This window comes from Rhinopithecus roxellana, chromosome 17, assembly GCF_007565055.1.
Source record: "Rhinopithecus roxellana isolate Shanxi Qingling chromosome 17, ASM756505v1, whole genome shotgun sequence".
Taxonomy (NCBI): domain Eukaryota; kingdom Metazoa; phylum Chordata; class Mammalia; order Primates; family Cercopithecidae; genus Rhinopithecus; species Rhinopithecus roxellana.
In genome coordinates, this window is record NC_044565.1 from 69,884,402 (window position 1) to 69,904,996 (window position 20,595).

General features: G+C 37.8%; 1 protein-coding gene across 4 annotated transcripts in view; it reads left to right on the plus strand.

Annotated features, from left to right (window-relative positions):
- The window catches only part of BABAM2 (BRISC and BRCA1 A complex member 2), a 451,290-nt gene that overhangs the window by 28,948 nt on the left and 401,747 nt on the right, over window positions 1-20,595 (plus strand). For all 4 annotated transcript variants that reach the window (XM_030920637.1, XM_030920638.1, XM_010371190.2 and 1 more), the window contains one exon: window positions 10,594-10,670. In XM_030920637.1, coding sequence (XP_030776497.1) covers window positions 10,594-10,670 — 77 coding nt within the window. The remainder of the gene's footprint in view (window positions 1-10,593; window positions 10,671-20,595) is intronic.

Below are 20,595 nucleotides of genomic sequence, written 5' to 3' on the forward strand. Positions count from 1 at the left end.
ATTAGGAATGGATGTTTAATTTTATCAAGCACTTGTACTTACTGAGATAATCCCATTAATTTCCTCTTATTCTCTTAGCAGAGTTAATTAAATGCACATATTAGAAAAGAAGAGAGGTTGAAAATTAATAAGCTAAGCATCTGTCTGAAAAAGTTAAAGGATTTTTTCCCCCTTCTAGTTAGCTGTTAAAAACAGTATGTGAGCCCATCATTCCTACTGAAACCATATTGTAATTTAAACTACATTTTTGTTATAGGGACACCTACCAACATTTAAAAATACTTCCTACTCTAAAGTAGAGTTGAAGTTTATCATTTATAAATGGAGATATGGCATGGAAGCTGAGAATAACAGTTGACGCCACATGAACTGGCAAACACATTTTCTTGAATATTTTAATTTTGTAATTTTTAAAACATTCTGGGCTGAGTCACTTATTTTGGTGATGGCATTTTGGAATCCTATGCTAAGTATTAAATGTATCATTTTTCTAGTAGGGTCTAGCCATAGTTTTTAGGCTTTAGAGATAGAATATACTTGATGTATCAAGAATATCATATGTCATCAAATGCATAGCTCCATTCCCCTGAAAATCAATGTAGAAAATCTATCTGAATGCAATTCTGTATTCTTTTACCAATTTTAATTTGTACTTTTTGCTTGTAAAAGGGTCTAAGACTTGACCTTGTGGATTTTGATCCGGCCAGTTAGATGGGGTGTAATTATAGCCCTTTCAAGGCTGAATATTTAAGATTCCGTGAACCAGTTCAGATGCCTTTGCAGATAAAATGCCCATGTTTTAGATTATTTAGATAGATGTTAAGATACCCTTTGTCAGTCTTCTAGCTTCTTTACTTCTGCATCCAGTCTAGAAACCATGATAATTTTTGAAACTGAGTAATTGATGTTAGATTTAATTCAGAGAAAATAAATTCTAAAAGATGAAAATGTAGTTAATATTAGTTAACAGTAATTTACTGTAATATGTGACCTTTTTAAAAAGGCCACATATCGATCTTTGAGCATATTTTATTTGAGAGTCACTTTTTATTTTAGGTTGCCAAAGTTGAAGACTTCCTTCTCAGCTGATATTAAATATTGTTGGTTTAGCACAAACGTCACTATCAAGAAAACAGGAAACTATGTAGGACACATGCCAAATGTTAAATTAATAGTCAGGGTAAAGGAAACTGACGTAGACTCAGGGAAGGAACCCTGGACTCATCTACTTTGTTCTTTTTAGGTGACTTGAAGAGTAGAAATGGTCTAAGTCATTATTTTTTCCAGACAGTGTATCAAAAAACAGGGTTAGCCCTATTAATCCAGAAAGAATATATTTTCTTATATTAAAACTGCTAATGTTTTAAAGGTTGTAGAATATCTTCATATAGCTTTGTTAATCTAAAATTAGTTCTTGGCTGTCACTAAAAAGCCTATAAAGTATAGTAAAATTTGCCTACTTTTATTTTTTATAGTGAAACCTTAAAATTTGAGTTGGATCTCAGTAACTAGGAACAAGTGATAATTTAAAGAGGAGTCAAATCCAAATTTACCTTTCATTATTTACTTACAGTTTATTTATATAAAGAGTTTGCTAAATCAATGAACAGTGTCATCATTGTAGAGTCTATGTCATCAAGTTACAGGGGCCTTGTTCCCTCTCTTGTAGCCTTGAGTGACATGTTTACAGTGTTTACACTTATTACTGATAAATAATTTTCTTTTCATTAGAACACATGTAATAGAACTTCTTTTTGGCAATATTTTGTCATCTTTTACTTCTCATTTTTCTAGGTACTTAATAAAATACCATTTGTTGAAAACATTTATAGTTCATCAATTATAAGATTTAAAGTTATAAATCTTTATAAGTCACTAATTATGATTTATAATTCACCAATCATAAGATATCTCATTAATCTGATGGTTTTCTCTTAAATTATTGAGAGATGGTTTAATATAGTAATTAAGAAAGTAGGCCATGGAGGCAGACATACTGGGTTTGGATCCCAGCTCTGTCACTCACTAGCAAGTTACATAGCATCTACGTGCCTCAGTGCCCTGGTCTGTAAATTGTAGGTAATAACAGCACCTACCTTGGACAAGGTTGCTGTAAGTTTAAATAGTTTAATATATTTAGAATACTATACTTAGAATAGTGCCTGCTGCGTAGTAAATGCCCGACAAATATTAGCTGCTGTTATTTGTTTATTGTGGAAATATAATAATTTAAGGTAATAATTTAAAGTTTAAGTTCTGAGTTGTGTGTACACCTCTTCAAAGGGCAGACCTTCCACAAATAATCACACTTTGCCCTTCTTGGAGGTGAGGATAAACACCTCATCCCAATTCCAGTTAAATCAACAGTCTTTTTTTTTTTTTTTTTTTTTAAATCATGAAAAGAGTACAAACACTAGGAGTCAAGATGTATGCATTCATTCAGCAAACCTTTATCCTCATACACAGTTGTTGGAGTGTTCACCTCCTGGATATCAGTGCTAGACACTGGAGATTTAAAGTTGCCTGGGCCATGGAGACTAAGATATGGTTAGAGTGTCCTGGAAGTGGTTTCCAATCCCAGAGTGCCAGTGAGACCCGTTGCTCTTTGATGTCGTCATCTGTAAAATGACAGTTCTTGAGTTTAGTTCATGAGTGTTAGTAATATGCTAAAATTTCATCAGTGCTGGATACGTAGCACTGTGCTAGGTGCTATACTAGGACTTACTTAAAAAAGAGTATAACGTAGCTCTTTACATGAGAATCTTATGATCTGGTTGAGAAAACAAGCCACAATGAGAAAAACAGACAAATAATACTTGGAGTCATGTGATTAAATGTAAAATAAGAGACTGAACAGATGAGAATGTGCGAAGGTTCTTACGCTCAGCATTTTATTGCGTCAATGATTAACTGCCATTTCTGTGATAAAGTACTAGAGTAAACTACCTCCTTTGATGCTATCAAGAATTCCCGCTTGATAATTCCCACTTTCATAATCTGTATAATGTGAGTTTAACTCCCTTTGTTCACCCACATGTTAAACTTTAAAACAGTGCATTCCTGGTATATTTCGGTACTTTGAAATTGGTAAAAGATACATTTTTACAGTATAGTTTTTATCCAAAATCCTTTCTACACTCTAACACCAAGATATGTTTTTTGTTCTAACATGTTACTGCTATATTCCTAACACTTAGTGCTAGACACACAGTGAACACTGATGAAATATAGTTGAGACACAAATTTGAAATTATACTCAACTGTCAGCAATTTTAAAATCACTTAAAAATAATTTTTGAATTAAAAGTGATTCAATTTGGAATATTGGCTTTTTCAACCTTGGCTCTAACTATGTGTGAGGACAAGTTGCCATTCTATAAATATGATTTTAATGTAGCCAGTAGCTTTTTCTTTACTAGTTTTTTCATACTTGTATAAGGAAATGGCTTTCTAGATGAGTGAATTTCCCTGCTGTATTGGTTATCTATTACTGATTCATGACAGCAGTTTCATGGGAGACCTTAAGCTAGAACTGCCCAGCCAAGCCATTCCCAAATTCCGACCCAAAGAAACTGTGAAAGATAATAAATGTTAGAAATGTGAAGTTTCGTGATATCACAATATAAAGACTTTCATATGCTTTACTTGAAGACTGTTCATTAGTATATCACTCTGAATTCTTTACTTCTGAAAAGTGGTGAAGTACTTTAAAAGGAAAAGATAAAATCAGGCCATCATAGCCAAGTTTTCTTAGTCAAATAGGAAAGGGTTGTATTTAGCCTTAAAATACTTTATAATTGTGTCCGAGAACCATGGCTCATGCCTATAATCCCAGACTTTGGGAGGTTGAGGTGGGAAGATTGCTTGAGGTCAGGAATTCGAGAGCAGCCTGGGCAAAGCCCTGAGATCCTGTCTCAAAAAGAAAAAAAAAATGTAGCCGAGTGTGGTGGTGCTTCTGTAGTCCCAGCTACTTGGGAAACTGAGGTGGGAGGATTCTTTGAGCCCAGATGTTCAAGGCTGCAGCGAGTTATAATTGTACCACTGCACTCCAGCCTGGGCTCTAGAGCAAGATACTGTCTCCTAAAAAAATTATAATAGTAAAATAGTTCATAGTTCGTGTTCATTATAAAAATCAAAACAATGCAGAAAGCAACTGGGTGCAGTGGCTCATGCCTATAATCCCAGCTCTTTGGGAGGCTGAGGCAGGAGGATCACTTAATTCCAGGAGTTTGAGACCAGCCTGGGCAACATGGTGAAACCTTGCCTCTACTAAAAATACAAAAAATTAGCCAAGTGTGGTGGCGTGTGCCTGTGGTCCCAGCTACCTGGGAGGCTGAGGTGGGAGGATCGCCTGAGCTCGGAAGTTTGAAGCTTCAGTGAGCTGTGATCGCACCACTGTACTCCAGCTTGGGTGACAGCAAGACCTTGTTTCAAGAAAAAAAAAAAAAAAAAGAAATGCAGGAAGGTAATTAGAAGAATGTTGTTGTAAAAATCATTTCAAATCTGGCCACCTTTTGGTTACTCTCCTTCTGAAATCTGTTTATATGTGTAGATATACATACTTACAAGTATCCTTTTTCCATAAGTGGATCATACTATTTCCATGTATTTTTAAAGCTTTTTAAACATTACTGTGGGTTTAAAGTTTACCCAAACTCCCCTTAGTGCTGTATGACGCTGGAAAGATCACTTACTTGAAGTGGGGACAGGAGTGGGTAATACTCCCCAAAAGCACAATCAAGTCAAAATGGTAGTCTCCAGTTAGCAGCAGGCCTTCTGTTTTACTGAGAGGAATATGCAGATTTGGGGCCAAGTCAAACTGCTCAAGGCAACAGAGGAAAGCTCACCCATGCTCTTTTTTTTTGTTTGTATTTTGTTTTTGAGATGGAGTCTTGCATTGTTGCCTAGGCTGGAATGCAGCGGCATAATCTCAGCTCACTGCAACCTCCGTATCCTGGGTTCAAGTGATTCTCCTTCTTCAGCCTCCCTAGTAGCTGGGACTACAGGCATGCACCACCACACCCGGCTAATTTTTGTATTTTTAGTAAAGATGGGGTTTCATCATGTTGGCCAGGCTGGTCTTGAACTCCTGACCTCAGGTGATCTGCCTGCCTCAGCCTCCCAAAGTGTTGAGATTACAGGTGTGAACCACCACACCCTGCCCCCATGCTCTTTTTTGATTAACGGAAAAACAAGTACCCTCCTCTTGTGCAACATGAATTTTCACAGTAAATTAAAGAACATGACCAAACCAATTTTAGACACAGGTAACTTAAGAAGAGGAAACATTTTAGTTTAATCTTAGAAGAAACTTTACGTACATGGCATTGGTTTGTTTCTTGTAAACCTATTTATCCTACGTAATATAAGGAAGATAGAATGTAACGTATCTTAAATAATTTGCCCAACATTTCATTGGAAGACAAGCTGAATGCCACTTAGGAGAAAGAGACCTACTAATGGCAGCTTTCCTCTGTTGCCTTGAGCACTTTGGCTCTTGGCCCCACATTTGTATATTCCTCTCAGCAAAGCAGAATCCCTGCAGCTAACTGGAGATTATAATTTTGACTTAAGTGTGCTTTTGGGAAGTATTACTCTTCATACCCCTCTCCCGCATTCCCACTTCAAGTAAGTGATCTTTCCAATATCATAAAACACTAAGGTGAGGTTTTGTAAATTTTTCTTCTGTCTTTTCTGTGACATTTTAGTGGCCCTTATAGATTGGCTAGCCCACCCATTAACCTGACTGTTTCCGTAGAAGATTTGGCTATCATCTCACACTTTAAGCTCTTCATTTTCTTTTCCTTAAACATGCTTCTTTCCTAGTCAGCCTTGTTCAAAAAATCCATTTGTCTCGTCTCCACTGCTGTTACCCTAGTCCAAGGATCCATCATCTTTCTTTCTTTTTTCAGATCTAAAGTGGTTATTATTATTATTATCCTACCTGCATTGGGTTTTCAGTCCCAATGGAGATTGAAAAACCTGGTGAGACCAGTAGCATCCCTGGGGAGGGTAAACACAAGACTCATCCACATTTCTCCCAGCTGCCCTGGCCTTCCTACAACTCTTAGAGGTTTGCAGTCCCTGTCCCTTATAGCCAGCTACGTAGCGATGTCTTTCCTGAAATAGTAGAGACTTTGGGCAGCAGAGCTCCTCATCCCATTCCAGGTGGATAACCATACCCTGAAACACTCCTTTCCATGACTGAAGGTGAGAGGCTGAAGGGAATGCTTTCTGCCCTCTGTGACCCTGTTCGTTCGTTTCCAGCACCATTCTTGCTCTCATGTGCCTGAGTGTGGGCCTTTTCTGCCAAGTGGGCTACACTCTGCTCAACCCCCACATCACAGAAGACTATCTCCTCACTGAAGACTGTGAAGTGAATGTTTACTAAAGCGGCAGCATTATCACTGCACCAGAGCTAGAAAATGGACAGGCAAGGCTCTCTGTAGATAGCAGAGAAGTACGTAATACCATCTACAAATGCATGTTGGTTTTGTTCCATCATCTTTCTTGACTAAAATGGTCTCCTATCTGGTCTGGCTGTGTTCATTTTATCTCTCGTGGTCTTTTTTTTTCTTCTATACAGTAGACAAAGTGATATTTTAAAAACATAGATGTTTTTACCCTTCTGCTCAAAACCCTCCTTTGTGCTTGGCATAAAAGCTGAATGAATTGTAACCACTTGCAGGCCCCGTGTAATCTGTCCCTTGATTTTGCCCCCTCTCCCTCATTTACTGTGTCCTAATCTTTTGCTCTTCTCTCCCTCATTTGCTGTGCTCCAGCCGCATTGCCCAGATATATCAAGATTTCTTCCCCAGATGTACCAAGCTTGTTCCTGCCTTCACACCTTTGCACCAGCTGTTTCCTCTGCCTGGAATGCTCTATCCCAGAACTTGGCATGGTGGGCCACTTTGTGTTGTTCAGTTTTCAGATTTCACCTCCTCCAGAGGTCCTCTTTGATCTTCCAGTGTAAAGTAGCTCCTGCTTCAGTGCAGCTCCCTGTTTTATTTTCCTCATAGCATTTAGCAATCCTAAACCATCTTTATATGTTTGTCTCTTGTTTATCATTTTCTTTTTCCCTTGCTAGAATTTAAGTCCCATGAGACCGTAGATCTTCTTTGTCTCATCCATCCTGTAATCCTAACACGTAGAGCAATGCTTGGTAAATCTTATCTAAATGAAACAAATCAGTGAATGAAAAACAGAGATAGAGAAATAGACTTTTTTCTTCATAAAATTTTAATTTTTTAGTCGACACATAAGAATTGTACATATTTATGGGGTACACAATGATGTTTTGATACATATAGTGTATAGTAATAAGATCAGGGTAATTAGCATATCCTCATCTCAAACATTTATCATTTATTTGTGATATAAACAGTCAATATCCTCCTCCTAGCTATTTGAAACTGTTTATTATTGTTAACTCTAGTCATCTACAGTGGTGTAGTACACTAGAACGGATTCCTCTTATCTTGCTGTAATTTTGTATCCTTTAGCAAATCTCTTCCTATCTCCCTTAGAAATGTAGCTTTTAATACACTGAGGTTGCTGGAACCAGCTGTTGATGTAGTAAGGGAGGAAGGTGACGTGGCAGGGCACAAAATCACTTAACCAGTCCTGGTTAAAGTATATAATAAAAAGTGTGGCCCAACAATGAGTGTAACCATTCGGGAAAAAAACAATTTCTCATTGAAGAAGAAGTGAGTTATTCAAACAAACTGGAATCAGATTAATCCTGAGGATTTCCTGTACTACTAATAACTTCAGTCTTTAAGCTATGTAGTTAGATAATTTGATCCCCAAGCCCCAAAAAGATCCTTGATTGTGGATGATGTTTTTCATAAATTTAAAGCATTGCAGTTGAATGCAATAGAAAAGGAAAAATCTTAGTGTTGCTTATAGGGTTCATAGCAGCGTGCTCTTAATGACATGATGCTCATTACCATCATTAGATTACATTTTATAATGTTAGAATTTACGTGTTTTCTATAGTCTTTTAAAATAACAACTGTGTTGTGGAGTAGAAAAGATTATACTAAAACGGAAATATGATGCCGCTAAAATGTACTCTGAGGAATTTTTTTATATTGAAAGGAAAATGAGAAAGTATTCTTAAAACCTGTGAAATATAGGCCGGGCGTGGTGGCTCAAGCCTGTAATCCCAGCACTTTGGGAGGCCGAGACGGGCGAATCACGAGGTCAGGAGATTGAGACCATCCTGGCTAACACGGTGAAACCCTGTCTCTACTAAAAAATACAAAAAAAAAAAAAAAAAAAGAAAAACTAGTTGGGCGCGGTGGTGGGCGCCTGTAGTCCCTGCTACTCCAGAGGCTGAGGCAGGAGAATGGCGTGAACCTGGGAGGCGGAGCTTGCAGTGAGCTGAGATCCGGCTACTGCACTCCAGCCTGGGCGACAAAGAGAGACTCCATCTCAAAAAAAAAAAAAAAAACCTGTGAAATATAAAAATAGGTTACCATTCAGTTGCTGGTGCAGCTTTGTTGTTTAGTTTGTAAACTGGTATTTTTATTGACCCCTGAAGATAATGAGGAATAATCAACTTAGTGATTTATGTTAAACATATCCTTGTTAAAGTTTCTGTTTTTTTTTTTTTTTTTTTCTTTTTTGAGACAGAGTCTCACTCTGTCATCCAGGCTGGAGCACAGTGGTGCAATCTTGGCTCACTGCAGCCTCTACCTCCCAGGTTCAAGCGATTCTCCTGCCTCAGCTTTCCGAGTAGCTGGGATTACAGGTGCATGCCAACATGCCTGGCTAATTTTTTTTTTTTTTTTGAGATGGAGTTTTGCTCTGTGCCCAGGTTAAAGTGTAGTGGCGGGATCTCGGCTCACTGCAACCTCCGCCTCCTGGGTTCAAGCGATTCACCTGCCTCAGCCTCCCAAGTGAGTGGCTGGGACTACAGGCGCTTGCCACCATGCCCAGCTAATTTTTGTATTTTTAGTAGAGACAGGGTTTCACCATGTTGGTCAGGATGGTCTTTATATGTGTCTCTTGACCTCGTGATCCATCTGCCTCAGCCTCCCAAAGGGCTGGGATTACAGGTGTGAGCCACTGCGCCTGGCCTAATTTTTGAATTTTTAGTAAAGATGGGGTTTCACCATGTTGGCCAGGCTGGTCTTGAACTCCTGACCTCAAGTGATTTGCCTGCCTTGGCCTCCCAAAGTGCTGGGATTACAGGTGTGAGCCACCGCGCCTAGCCACTGTCTAGTTCTTTTCCCTTTCACATTCAAGTCGTTTTGGGAAAAAGTAATAGTAAATCTAATGTGGGGTCTGAATTACTTAAAGTCAAAATTTTTTGAATTTATTTTTAAATGACTCTTGCCCAAGTTGCCATGTAGGGAAGTTGTACATTTTAACTATGCATCCATCCGTTAAATTACTTCTATAGGTTCTTTTTTAGAATTGCTTCACAGCCAGTTTTGGAATTACGAAAGAAAATTAGCCTCCTTGCTTTCATTTATACATTAAAAATCTCATCTTTTTAAAACAAAATGAAGACATATTACTTTCTCAATTGACTTCATATTAATATTTTATTAACTTATGAAGCCTATGCAGCTGTTATGCAGTTGAACTTATGACTTCTAAGATAACACATTATTTTGTATAACAAATCTGTGAAAACAAGAAACATTGTATAACTCTGTGAAATAATAGATTAAAAAAAACTAGGCCAGGTTCAGTGGCTCACACCTATGATCCTGACACTTTGGAAGGCTAGATGGGAGGAGGACCACTTGAGCCCAGGAGTTTGAGACCACCCTGGGTAACATAGTGAGACTGCCTCTCTTTAAAAAAAAAAAAAAGCCAGGTGTGGTGGTGTGCACCTGTGGTCTCAGCTGCTTGGGAAGTTGAAGTGGGAGGATCGCTTGAGCCTGGGAGATTGAGGCTGCAGTGAGCAGAGATTGCATCACTGCACTCCAGCCTGGGCTAGAGAGCGAGACCTTGTCTTGAAAAACAAAACAAAAAGAAAATACGAAACTGTTGAGACCTGGGTGACTACCCACCACCTTTAAAATTTGCATTTTACTTGAAATTGAGTGTGCATTGTGCTTTCCTGCAGATGAAAGTTATGGTGTGTGCCAAATCTAAAGGAAGCACTGTACCTTTGTGGAAGGAAAGAAAACCATCTGGTACCAGAAAAAGGCCAAAAGTGGGCTCTTTTTTGTAGTAACAGAATGAAAGCTAAGAGTCCATATTTAAAATATGATCATAAAACTATTTTTATTTTACAGTTCTTGGCATAAGAGTAGACATGTGTTTTGGATATTATACCTAATTTTAAAAGTCGATATACGCCTCTTTGAGAGAAGTAGTTGAAGCACACTGTTGATGTTTGTCGTTAGAACACATGTAAGTTTTATCGTGAAATAAATGAATTATTTGTTTTAGGACGAGTCTTCGTGTCTTGGCTTCTGTGACTATTAAAGGCTTTTATTTTGTTCTGTAAGCCAGTGTTTTAATCTGTTCTGTATAAAGATCCCTTTTTGTTTAGTATCATAAATATGTGGGTTTTTAAAGTTTGTTTTTAAAAAATCTTTTCTTTCTTTTGTTTCTGCATTTTTTTTAAAGCTGCACATCATTGACTCCCGGGCCCAACTGTGACCGATTTAAACTGCACATACCATATGCTGGAGAGACATTAAAATGTAAGTAAACGATGACTATTTTACTCAAAATGTAGGTTACAGTGTCAGCTATTGGACTTTGTGCTTTAGTTTTCATTTCCAGCTGTTAGTTGTTATCCCCTAAGATATTGATCACTAGCATTTACCACTTTTCTTATCTGTCATTCAATTCTAGTTTGATTAAAAGTAAGGCAGTTGGCAGGGAATAAGTTGTGGTTAAATAGGCATGCACAGAAATTCCTAATTTTTAGGCGTGCCCAGTAATTTTTACGTGTTTTTTTCTCTATAGGTGGCTTTTATGTAATACTCAATAAAGAGTCCACTGCTTTAGAATACCCGGCCATTTAGAAACAGTTTTTAGGTAGGAGTGGCTGCTGTCCATCACTGCTGCTAACCCCCATCTGGAACCGCCGTGCCACGACTTGTCACTGATCTATCTCCTGTTGTTACCGAAGTGTAAGAGTCCTGCCTCAAAAACTCTTGGCGTGGCTTAGCCATATTAACATGTTATCTCCTTTATAGCAAGGATCAGAGATACAAATGGTCTGCAAGGGCTAGATTGGTAACATAGTAAGGGAAACAGGCTAGGTATGGCAAATTGGGACACGCTGTCACTTAAGGGGAGTGCCTCTACTGATTTATTGAGAGAAGGTGGATGTCTGAAGTTTTACATGAATTCTGTCAGTTTTAGATGTGGCTACTTTTTCAAAATTAAAAACATGGTGTGGGCCAGTATTATGCAGGCTAAACCTAATGTGTCTGTGGGCTGGCTTGAGTTCCTGGACCACAAGTTTTTTTTATCTTGGATGGATAGTATGGAAGATCTGTCATTGGACTTAGCCCACCAGCTTCAGCAGCCATCTAGGCTGTATCAGCTTTTCTCTGTCACTATTACAATACTGAACCTCTAGCCTAGTGTGGAAATCACAGTGGCTTTGGTTGGTTAGTGTTGGTAATCTCATCAGGAATTTTCTCTCTTGAACCTGCACTTGTGGTGAACAGCCTATTAAAGTTCTCCTATTCTTAAAAAGAAAAGTAGAGAACGTGGATATTAAACATGGGATAGATGGATAAACTGCTTTTTGGCCTGTGGACCAGTGTGTTTTACCATTACATGCCAGGAGGGGCCACAACTCTGTATAGTATTTTGTATTCTTAGTACTGTATTCTGTAGGATCACTTGATACTAATTTATCAAATGTCACATTAAATGAGAAATGTTGGACATGGTGACTTGTCAGCCTTGCATTACTAGACCATTTTCTGGAAACCATTAAAATATAAAATAATTTTACCTGTCTGAAATAGTAGGACAGATTTGATTGCTACTTTTTTTTGAAAAAATTATTAACTAAATTTAAAAAAAATGATCAAAGTAAATAATTCATGTGGTTAAAAATGTAAAAGTATTGGAATTTTTTGATACATGAAACCAGTAGTCTTCTCTCCCAGTCCAGTTTCCTGAGAGAATCACTTGCAGATTCTAAAAATTTTCAGTTTAGCTCTCTGAGGATGATCTCCATATCTTTAAACAATATACTTTTGCCTCTGTTTCTTGCCTTATCAGTTTTAGACAGTTATCTTTCGACTTCCTGTGCTGATACATGAAGCATCAGCCTATTTTCCCTATACCCCTTAACTATTTTTTCTTTTCCTTCTTAATGTAATTATATCACCATTATTGGTTCCTGTGTTGGTTACCCTGTAGCTTAAAAATTTTTACTTACTTTTTTTAATGGATCACTTTTTTTTTTTTTTTTTTTTGAGACGGAGTCTCGCTCTGTCGCCCGGGCTGGAGTGCAATGGCCGGATCTCAGCTCACTGCAAGCTCCGCCTCCTGGGTTTACGCCATTCTCCTGCCTCAGCCTCCCGAGTAGCTGGGACTACAGGCGCCCGCCACCTCGCCCGGCTAGTTTTTTGTATTCTTTAGTAGAGACGGGGTTTCACCGTGTTCGCCAGGATGGTCTCGATCTCCTGACCTTGTGATTCGCCCGTCTCGGCCTCCCAAAGTGCTGGGATTACAGGCTTGAGCCACCGCGCCCGGCCTTTAATGGATCACTTTACACGTTGTATTACACAGTTAATGAATAGCCCCTAAGAATTCTTAGTAAGTATGTGGTACACAGTTAGCTTTGTTATTACTTAAGGACAATCTCTATGCAAGAATGGTGAACATTTAGGGTAGTATACTCTTTAGTTTTACATTAATCATAGATACTGTGTCTTTTGCCTCTGCATTTTATAAGATGAATATATTAGCCCCTGCCCTTCCTTCAATTCCTCTTCCTTCAACTCCCAGCTTTTGTCTTCAGTTATTTTCCTTTTGCATTTTCAAGATTGATAACTTACTGTCCATTCTAAATCTGTAATTGTCTTCTATGCCTTGTCTATAAATTGCTTGAATGATTGCTCTGGAGGCCTGTTCCTGCATAATTATCACTGTGAGATTTGCCTTTATTATTATTTTGAATTTGACCTTGTTTTGTAGAATCTATGTATCATAGATTCAACGTTTTGTAGAATGATTTTCTTGATAAACAGGTTATCTGCTTATCTTGCTGGAACTCATTCTCAAATAACTTGCTCCGATTCTGTTCCTCCCTCTACCCTTCTGCCTTTCCTTTAGCCCACCTGATAATTTTTTTGTTACTAGAGTCACAATTACGTATCTTAATTTCTAAGAACTCTTTCTTGCACTGTTTCTCATTCTCAGCATCTTCTTATTTTGTGAATATAGGTCCTTTAAAATCCTTCAAAAAATAAAATTTATAGATTTTTTTAAAAAAAGTTTTCTTCTGTTATCTGAATTATTTTAATTTTTCCTAGGGATTATATTTTTGTTTATCATGTTTTTCCCTCTTTTATTCTATAGGTTTTCTTCAAATAAAAGGTATTCATTTATGTTTAAGATAGACAATAAAATACTGAATGGGACTTCTGAGTAGGTGAGCAAGGCTTATGGAATGTGTGGATGAATGATGGGCCAGATGTGAGTCAACTGTTCTAGCTCTCCTCACGTAGTTTGTTCTGTTTCTTCAGTGAATACCTGGGGATACATACCTGGTCACCCTGTCATTTTTGGGGGGTGGGTAGATAGACTATTCCGTGAGGAGCTTTTGCTTACTCTCCCTGTTCTTAGTCGTGTGTCTCACTCTTGCCTCCCCTTAACATGGGATAACTACCAACTTTTATGGGTTTACTAAGACAAATGACTTCCTTCCGCCTCTTCCTCACATTATTACAGGCCAAAGCTTTCCTCTGCCATATCTTGTCAAGTACTACACTTCCATCTGCATTCTATCTCTAGCAATTTGCTAAACTTTCTCATCTACTGATTACTCTCTTCCCTTCCTCTTCATCTTCCTGTTGTTTGGGATTTTATCTTTCTGTATTAACTATCATTTAATGGGATTGGAGGGTGGGTCTTAGAGAACAAATAAGTGTATGTGGTCAGTCCACGGTCTTGAGACAAAAATAATGTGACTTCACAGGCATCTTTCTAGTGGTATGGGTTTATGTTAGGAAGCATTTGCTGATACCCTATATCCTTTCATTACTATAAGCTCTTCATGGGAAACCTTTAATAACATTTGTGATTAGTGTATTAGGTCTGTCACTCATCATATAACATAATTATGTTCTAGCAAACTGTTATTGGATATTGTCATTATACATTGGGGACTTAGGTTAGCCCACAGTATGTTCTATAATAAATAAATAATAAGTGAGCATTATATAATGGCGATTCTTATGCTAAAACAAGTCAAGATTCTAGTGTTAAGCAGCTCACAGCCAAATAAAAGGCAAAGGTAATTGACCATGGAAACTATATTTATAAAAGTTTGTAGAATTAGAAAGATGAGTTTTTTTAAAAAAAAAAAACACATATATATGTATATATATAACATACACATATATACACACACATGCGATCTCGGCTCACTGCAACCTCCACCTCCCGGGTTCAAGCAATTCTTCTGCCTCAGCCTCTGGAGTGGCTGGGACTACAGATGCCCACCACTACGCCTGGATAATTTTTGTATTTTTATTAGGGACAGGGTTTCACCATGTTGACCAGGATGGTCTCGATCTCTTGACCTCGTCATCTGCCCACTTCAGCCTCCCAAAGTGCTGGGATTACAGGCGTGAGCCACTGCACCTGGCCGTTTTTTTTTTTTTTTTTTTTTTTTTTTGAGACAGAGTCTTGCTATGTTGCCCAGGCTAGACTTGAACTCCTGGGCTCAAGTGTTCTTCCTGCATCAGCCTGCTAAGTACCAGAGACTACAGGCACACGTCACCATGCCCAGATCTTTTCCTTTTAATAATACAGTCATCCCTCAGTAACCATGAGAGATTGGTTCCAAGACCTCCTGTGCAAGTCCCTGATATAAAAGGGCATAGTATTCACATATATCCTATGCCTATCTTTCTGTGTACAGGCATACCTCATTTTATTGTGCTTCAACGAGGATATTATGTGTTTTTTTTTTTTTTTTTTTATAAATTGATTGATCGTTTGTGGCAATCTTGTGTTGAGCAAGTTTATCAGAGCCATTTCCCCAAAGCATAGGCTTATTTCATGCCTTTGTGTCACGTTTTGGTGATTTTTGTACCATTTCAAACTTCTTTAATTATTATTTTTTTAAACTTAAAAATTTTTGCTTTTTAAATCATGAGGTATTTCCACATACTTTTTCATTATTATTCTGTTATGGTGATCTGTGACTAGTAATCTTGAATGTTACTATTTTTGTGTTGTGTTGAGATGCCATAAACCATACATACCCATATAAGATAGTGAGTTTAATCAATAAATGTGTATATTCTGATTGCTCTAGTGATTGACCTTTTTCCTTTCTCCCTCTCCTTGGGCCTTCTTATTCCCTGAGACACAGCAGTATTGAAATTAGGCCAGTTAGTAACCTTGCAATGTCCTCTGAGTGTTCCAGTGAAGAGTCCCACACCTCTCAGTTTAAATCAAAAGCTGGAAATGATGAAATTTAGTGAGGAAGGCATGTTGAAAGCTGAGACAGACTGAAAACTAGGCCCCTTGGCCAAACAGTTAACCACGTTGTGAATGCAAAGAAAAATTTCTTGAAGGAAATTAGAAGTGCTACTCTAGTGAACACATGAATTATGAGAAAGTGAAAAAATTATTGCTGATATGGAGAAAGTTTTAGTGTTTGAATGAAAGATCAAACCAGCCACAAAATTCCCTTAAGCCAAAGCCTAATCAAGAACAAGTCCTAATTCTCATCAATTCTAAGAAGATTGAGAGAAGTGAAGAAGCTGCAGAAGAAAATTTGAAGCTAGCAGAGGTTGGTTCATGAGATTTAAGAAGAGGCTATTTCTATCACACAGAAATGGAAGGTGAAGCAGCAAGTGCTCATGTAGAAGATGCAGTAAGTAATCCAGATGTAGCTAAGATGTCATTGATGAAGGGCTACACCTAGCAACAGATTTTCAGTGTAGATGGAACAGCCTTATGTTGGAAGAAGATGCCATCTAGAACTGTCATAGTTAGAAGGCAATGCCTGGCGTCAAAGGATGGGCTGACTTTCTGGTTAGGGACAAAGGCAGCTAGTGACTAATTTGAAGCCAAGGATCATTTATCATTTTGAAAATCCTAAGGCCCATAAGAATTATGCTAAATCTAACTGTGCCTGTGTTCTACAGTGGAATAACAATCATCTGTTTACACATGGTTTACTGAAAGCCACTGTTGAGAACTACTGCTCAGAGAAAATGATTCCTTTTAAAATATTATTACTCTTTGACAGTACACCTCATCACTTGAGATGTGTTGGAAATAGTAAGAGAACTAGAGTTAGAAGTGGATCCTGAGAATGTGACTGAACTGCTACAATACCATGATAAAACTTGTACAGATGAAGAAGGTTGCTTCTTACAGATGAGCAAAGAAAGTGATTTCTTGAGATGGAATCTACTTCTGGTTAAGATGCTGTGAACATTGTTGAAATGACAACAAAGGCTTTAGAATATTTCATAAACTTAGTTGATAAAGCTCCGCTAGGGTTTGAGAGGATTGACTCCAATTTTGAAAGAAGTTCTACTATGAGTACAATTCTATCAGACAGTGTCTTCTGCTGTAGAGAAATTTTTCCTAAGGGAAAAGGCGATTAATGTGGCTGACTTCATTGTTGTCTTATTTTAAGAAGTTGCCATAGCCATGCCACCCTTCAGCAAGTACCATGCTAATCAGTCAGGAACCATCAGCATCGAGGGAGGACCCTGCAGTAGCAAAGAGACTGTGACTTGCTGAAGGCTGAGATCATTGTTAGCATTTTTAAGCAATTCAGTATTTTATTCTTATTTTTATTTATTTATTTTTTTGTATTTTTGTTTTGAGACAGCGTCTCGCTTTGTCTCCCAGGTTGGAGTGCAGTGGTGTGATCTCAGCTCACTGCAACCTCTGCCTCCCAGGTTCAGGCGATTCTCCTGCCTCAGCCTCCCAAGTAGCTGGGATTACAGGTGCTCGCTACCATGATCCTGTTAATTTTTATATTTTTAGTAGAGACGTGGCTTTACCATATTAGCCAGGCTGGTCTTGAACTCCCAACCTCAGGTGATCCACCGACCTTGGCCTCTGGAAGTGCTGGGATTACAGGAGTGAGCTACCATGCCTGGCCACAATACAGTATTTTAAAATCAGGTATTATCATTTTATTTTAGACATAATGCTATTATGCACTTAATAGACTACAGTATAGTAAACATAACTCTTATCTGCACTGGGAAACCAAAAAGTTTATATGACTTTGCTTTATTGTGATACTTGCTTTATCGCGTTGGTCTGGAACCAAACCCAGAATATCTTTGCCTTATGTTTGTACTTTAAATCATCTTTAGATTCCTTATAATGCCTAATACAATGTAAATTCTATGTAGATAGCTGTGATATGGTATTGTTCAGGGAATAATGACAAAAGTCTGTAAGTGTTCAGTTCAGATGCAGTTTGTTTTTTAAATTTTTATTTTTAGAGACAGGGTTTCACTATGTTGGCCAGGCTGGTCTCAAACTCCTGACCTCAAGTGATCTGCCTTCTTTGGCCTCCCAAAGTGCTGAGATTGCAGGCATGAGCCACTGCACCCAGCCTGTTTTTTGAATATTTTTGATCAACTGGTTTGTTGAATGCATGGATGTGGAACCCATGGATAGAGAGCTGACTGTAGCCATTGTATAACTGGAGTGAGATGATATCCTCATTGTGGTTTTGATTTGCAGTTCCCTGATAATTAGCGATGTTGAACATTTTTTCATATACTGGTTGGCCATTTGTATGCCTTTTGAAAAATGTCTATTTAGGTCTTTTACCCATTTTTAATTGAATTATTTTCTTTTTCTATTGAGTGGCTTGAATTCTTTATATATTCTGCTTATTAACCTCATGTTAGATATATAATTTGCAAATATTTTCTCTCATTCCATAGATTGTCTCTTCAGTCTGTTGATTGTTTCCTTTGATGTGCAGAAGCTTTTTAGTTTGATGTAATCTATATATTTTTGCTTTTGTTTTCTGTGTTTTTGAGAGCTCATCCAAAAAATTCTTACTGAGACCAATGTGACGAGGCATTTCTCCTATGTTTTCTTCTAGTAGTTTCACAGTTTCTGATCTTACATTTAACTCTTTAATCCTTTTTGAGTTGATTTTTGTATATGATGAAAGGTGAGGGCTAGTGTTACTTCTTTTCATGTGGATATGCAGTTTTCCCAACACCATTTATTGAAGAGACTGTCCTTTCTCCAATGTGCATTCTTGGCACCTTTGTCAAAAATCAGTTGGCTATAGAAGCGTGTATTTATTTCTGGGCTTTCCATTAATTTTAGTAACCTTAAATCTATTGTATACAAGATCAGTAAGGTCATAGTGTTTAATTACCACAATATTTGTGATAGAATTCAGCCTCATACGACCAACATAATATTCATCTTTAGATGAATAAACACAATTCTCGGCAACACATTTTAACAAATGCAGTTTTCTATCACAAGCACAATTGAAAGGTTATATAGTTTTACAAACTCTTGGAAGATAACTATCACAGCAAACAGAAAAACTCTTTGCCCACCCCGTTTTGTTTTTCATTTTTGAGACAGAGTCTTGCCCTGTCCCCCAGGCTGGAGTGCAGTGGCACGGTGTCAGCTCACTGCAACCTCCGCCTCCCGGGTTCAAGCGATTCTTCTGCCTTAGCCTCCCAAATAGCTGGGACTACAGGCACGTGCCACCACACCCAGCTAATTTTTGTATTTTCAGTGGAAACGGGGTTTCAGCATATTGGCCAGGCTGGTCTCGAACTCCTGACCTTGTGATCCACCCGCCTCAGCCTCCCAAAGTGCTGGGATTACAGATGTGAGCCGAAACAGACCTCTAAGGAAACCTAATTATGTTGTAAGAGGAAAATGAGTAAGTATAGATTTAAATTATATTCTATGGTAAATAATAGATAAATATTCTCTAACCTTCTCCTTTTTCTTTCCAAGCAAAGGGTAATGGCTAACTCAGTGCTTTGCAGTCATAAAATTTTTATATAAACAATTTTTTAAATCTAAAGTTTCTCATTAAATCTCATTAAAAACTTGTGGTGTGTGGTTTAAACCTACCTTCCTTCCTTCCTTCCTTCCTTCCTTCCTTCCTTCCTCCCTCCCTCCCTCCCTCCCTCCCTCCCTCCCTCCCTTCCTTCCTTCCTTCCTTGTCTCACAGAGTGCAATTGGGCGATCTCGGCTCACTACAACCTCTGCCTCCTGGGTTCAAGTGATTCTCCTGCCTCGGCCTCCCAAGTAGCTGGGACTACAGGTGCTCGCCACCATGCCCAGCTAATTTTTGTATTTTTAGTAGAGACAGGGTTTCACCATGTTGGCCAGGATGGTCTCGATTTCTTGAGATCCGCCCACCTTGGCCTCCCAAAATGCTGGGATTCCAGGTGTGAGCCACTACGCTTGACTGGTTTAAACTATAGTTCTAACCAACGCTGAATCAAGGTATTCAGTAATTTACTAGAATTTACAGTAATTTTATTTCATAACTTTAAGCTCAATAAAGTTAGAGATGGAGACTGTTGTGTTTATTAAATTAAATCTTCAGTCCCTAGCACAGTAAAGATATTCAATTAAATATTTGTTGATGAAATTGAATGAATGAATGCATGTGTAAATTAATGAATCTTTAGTGTTCAGATTTTCGTTGAAGTATGTGTTATAAAGAATGTGGCATTCTGTTACTTGTATCAGCCTTTTGCCAACAGAACTTTGATCTTTAGAAGTTATTTATTATACAAGCAATTTGTAATTGGAACATTGCTCTTAACAATTCAGAAAACAGGAAGAATGTACAGTACTTTGCAGATTTGGAGTGTGAATCAATTTTATCTTTATATGTTTTACTCTGCCCTCTGCCATCAGATTAATGAAAATATCATGTAACTAAAACTTATGTTTCAAAATATTTTATGTATTAGAAAATAGTACTTCTGTAAATCTGTTTCATTGTAAATAAAGGAAACTGTGCAGTTAATGAGAATGAGAATGAGAGACAAGAGAAGGCATATTTCTCACTAATTGATTCTTGCAGAATTATCCCCATTCAAAGTTAAATGATTGAAATAAGAAAGATCAGAAGATTATAGTACATTAGGAATGATGTTATTGTTTCCTCAGGTCTTTTACTGTGAAGAGACAACTGTTGGCCAGTAAAAGAGTTGCCAGTTTGTATAATATTCTATTGAAAAATATCAAAGGATATCTTAAGTAAAGAGAAGTCCTTGAATCTCACCATGGCAGAAGACACAACTCATACTTACTTAAACGATATTGGAAATGGGAATCTTCAGTGATCAACATTGATTTGAATGAAATACATGTTAAGGTCTAGGATGGTGCAACTGAAGTGGTTGAAACTTTTCCAGTTATAGCAGCTATTTACATAAA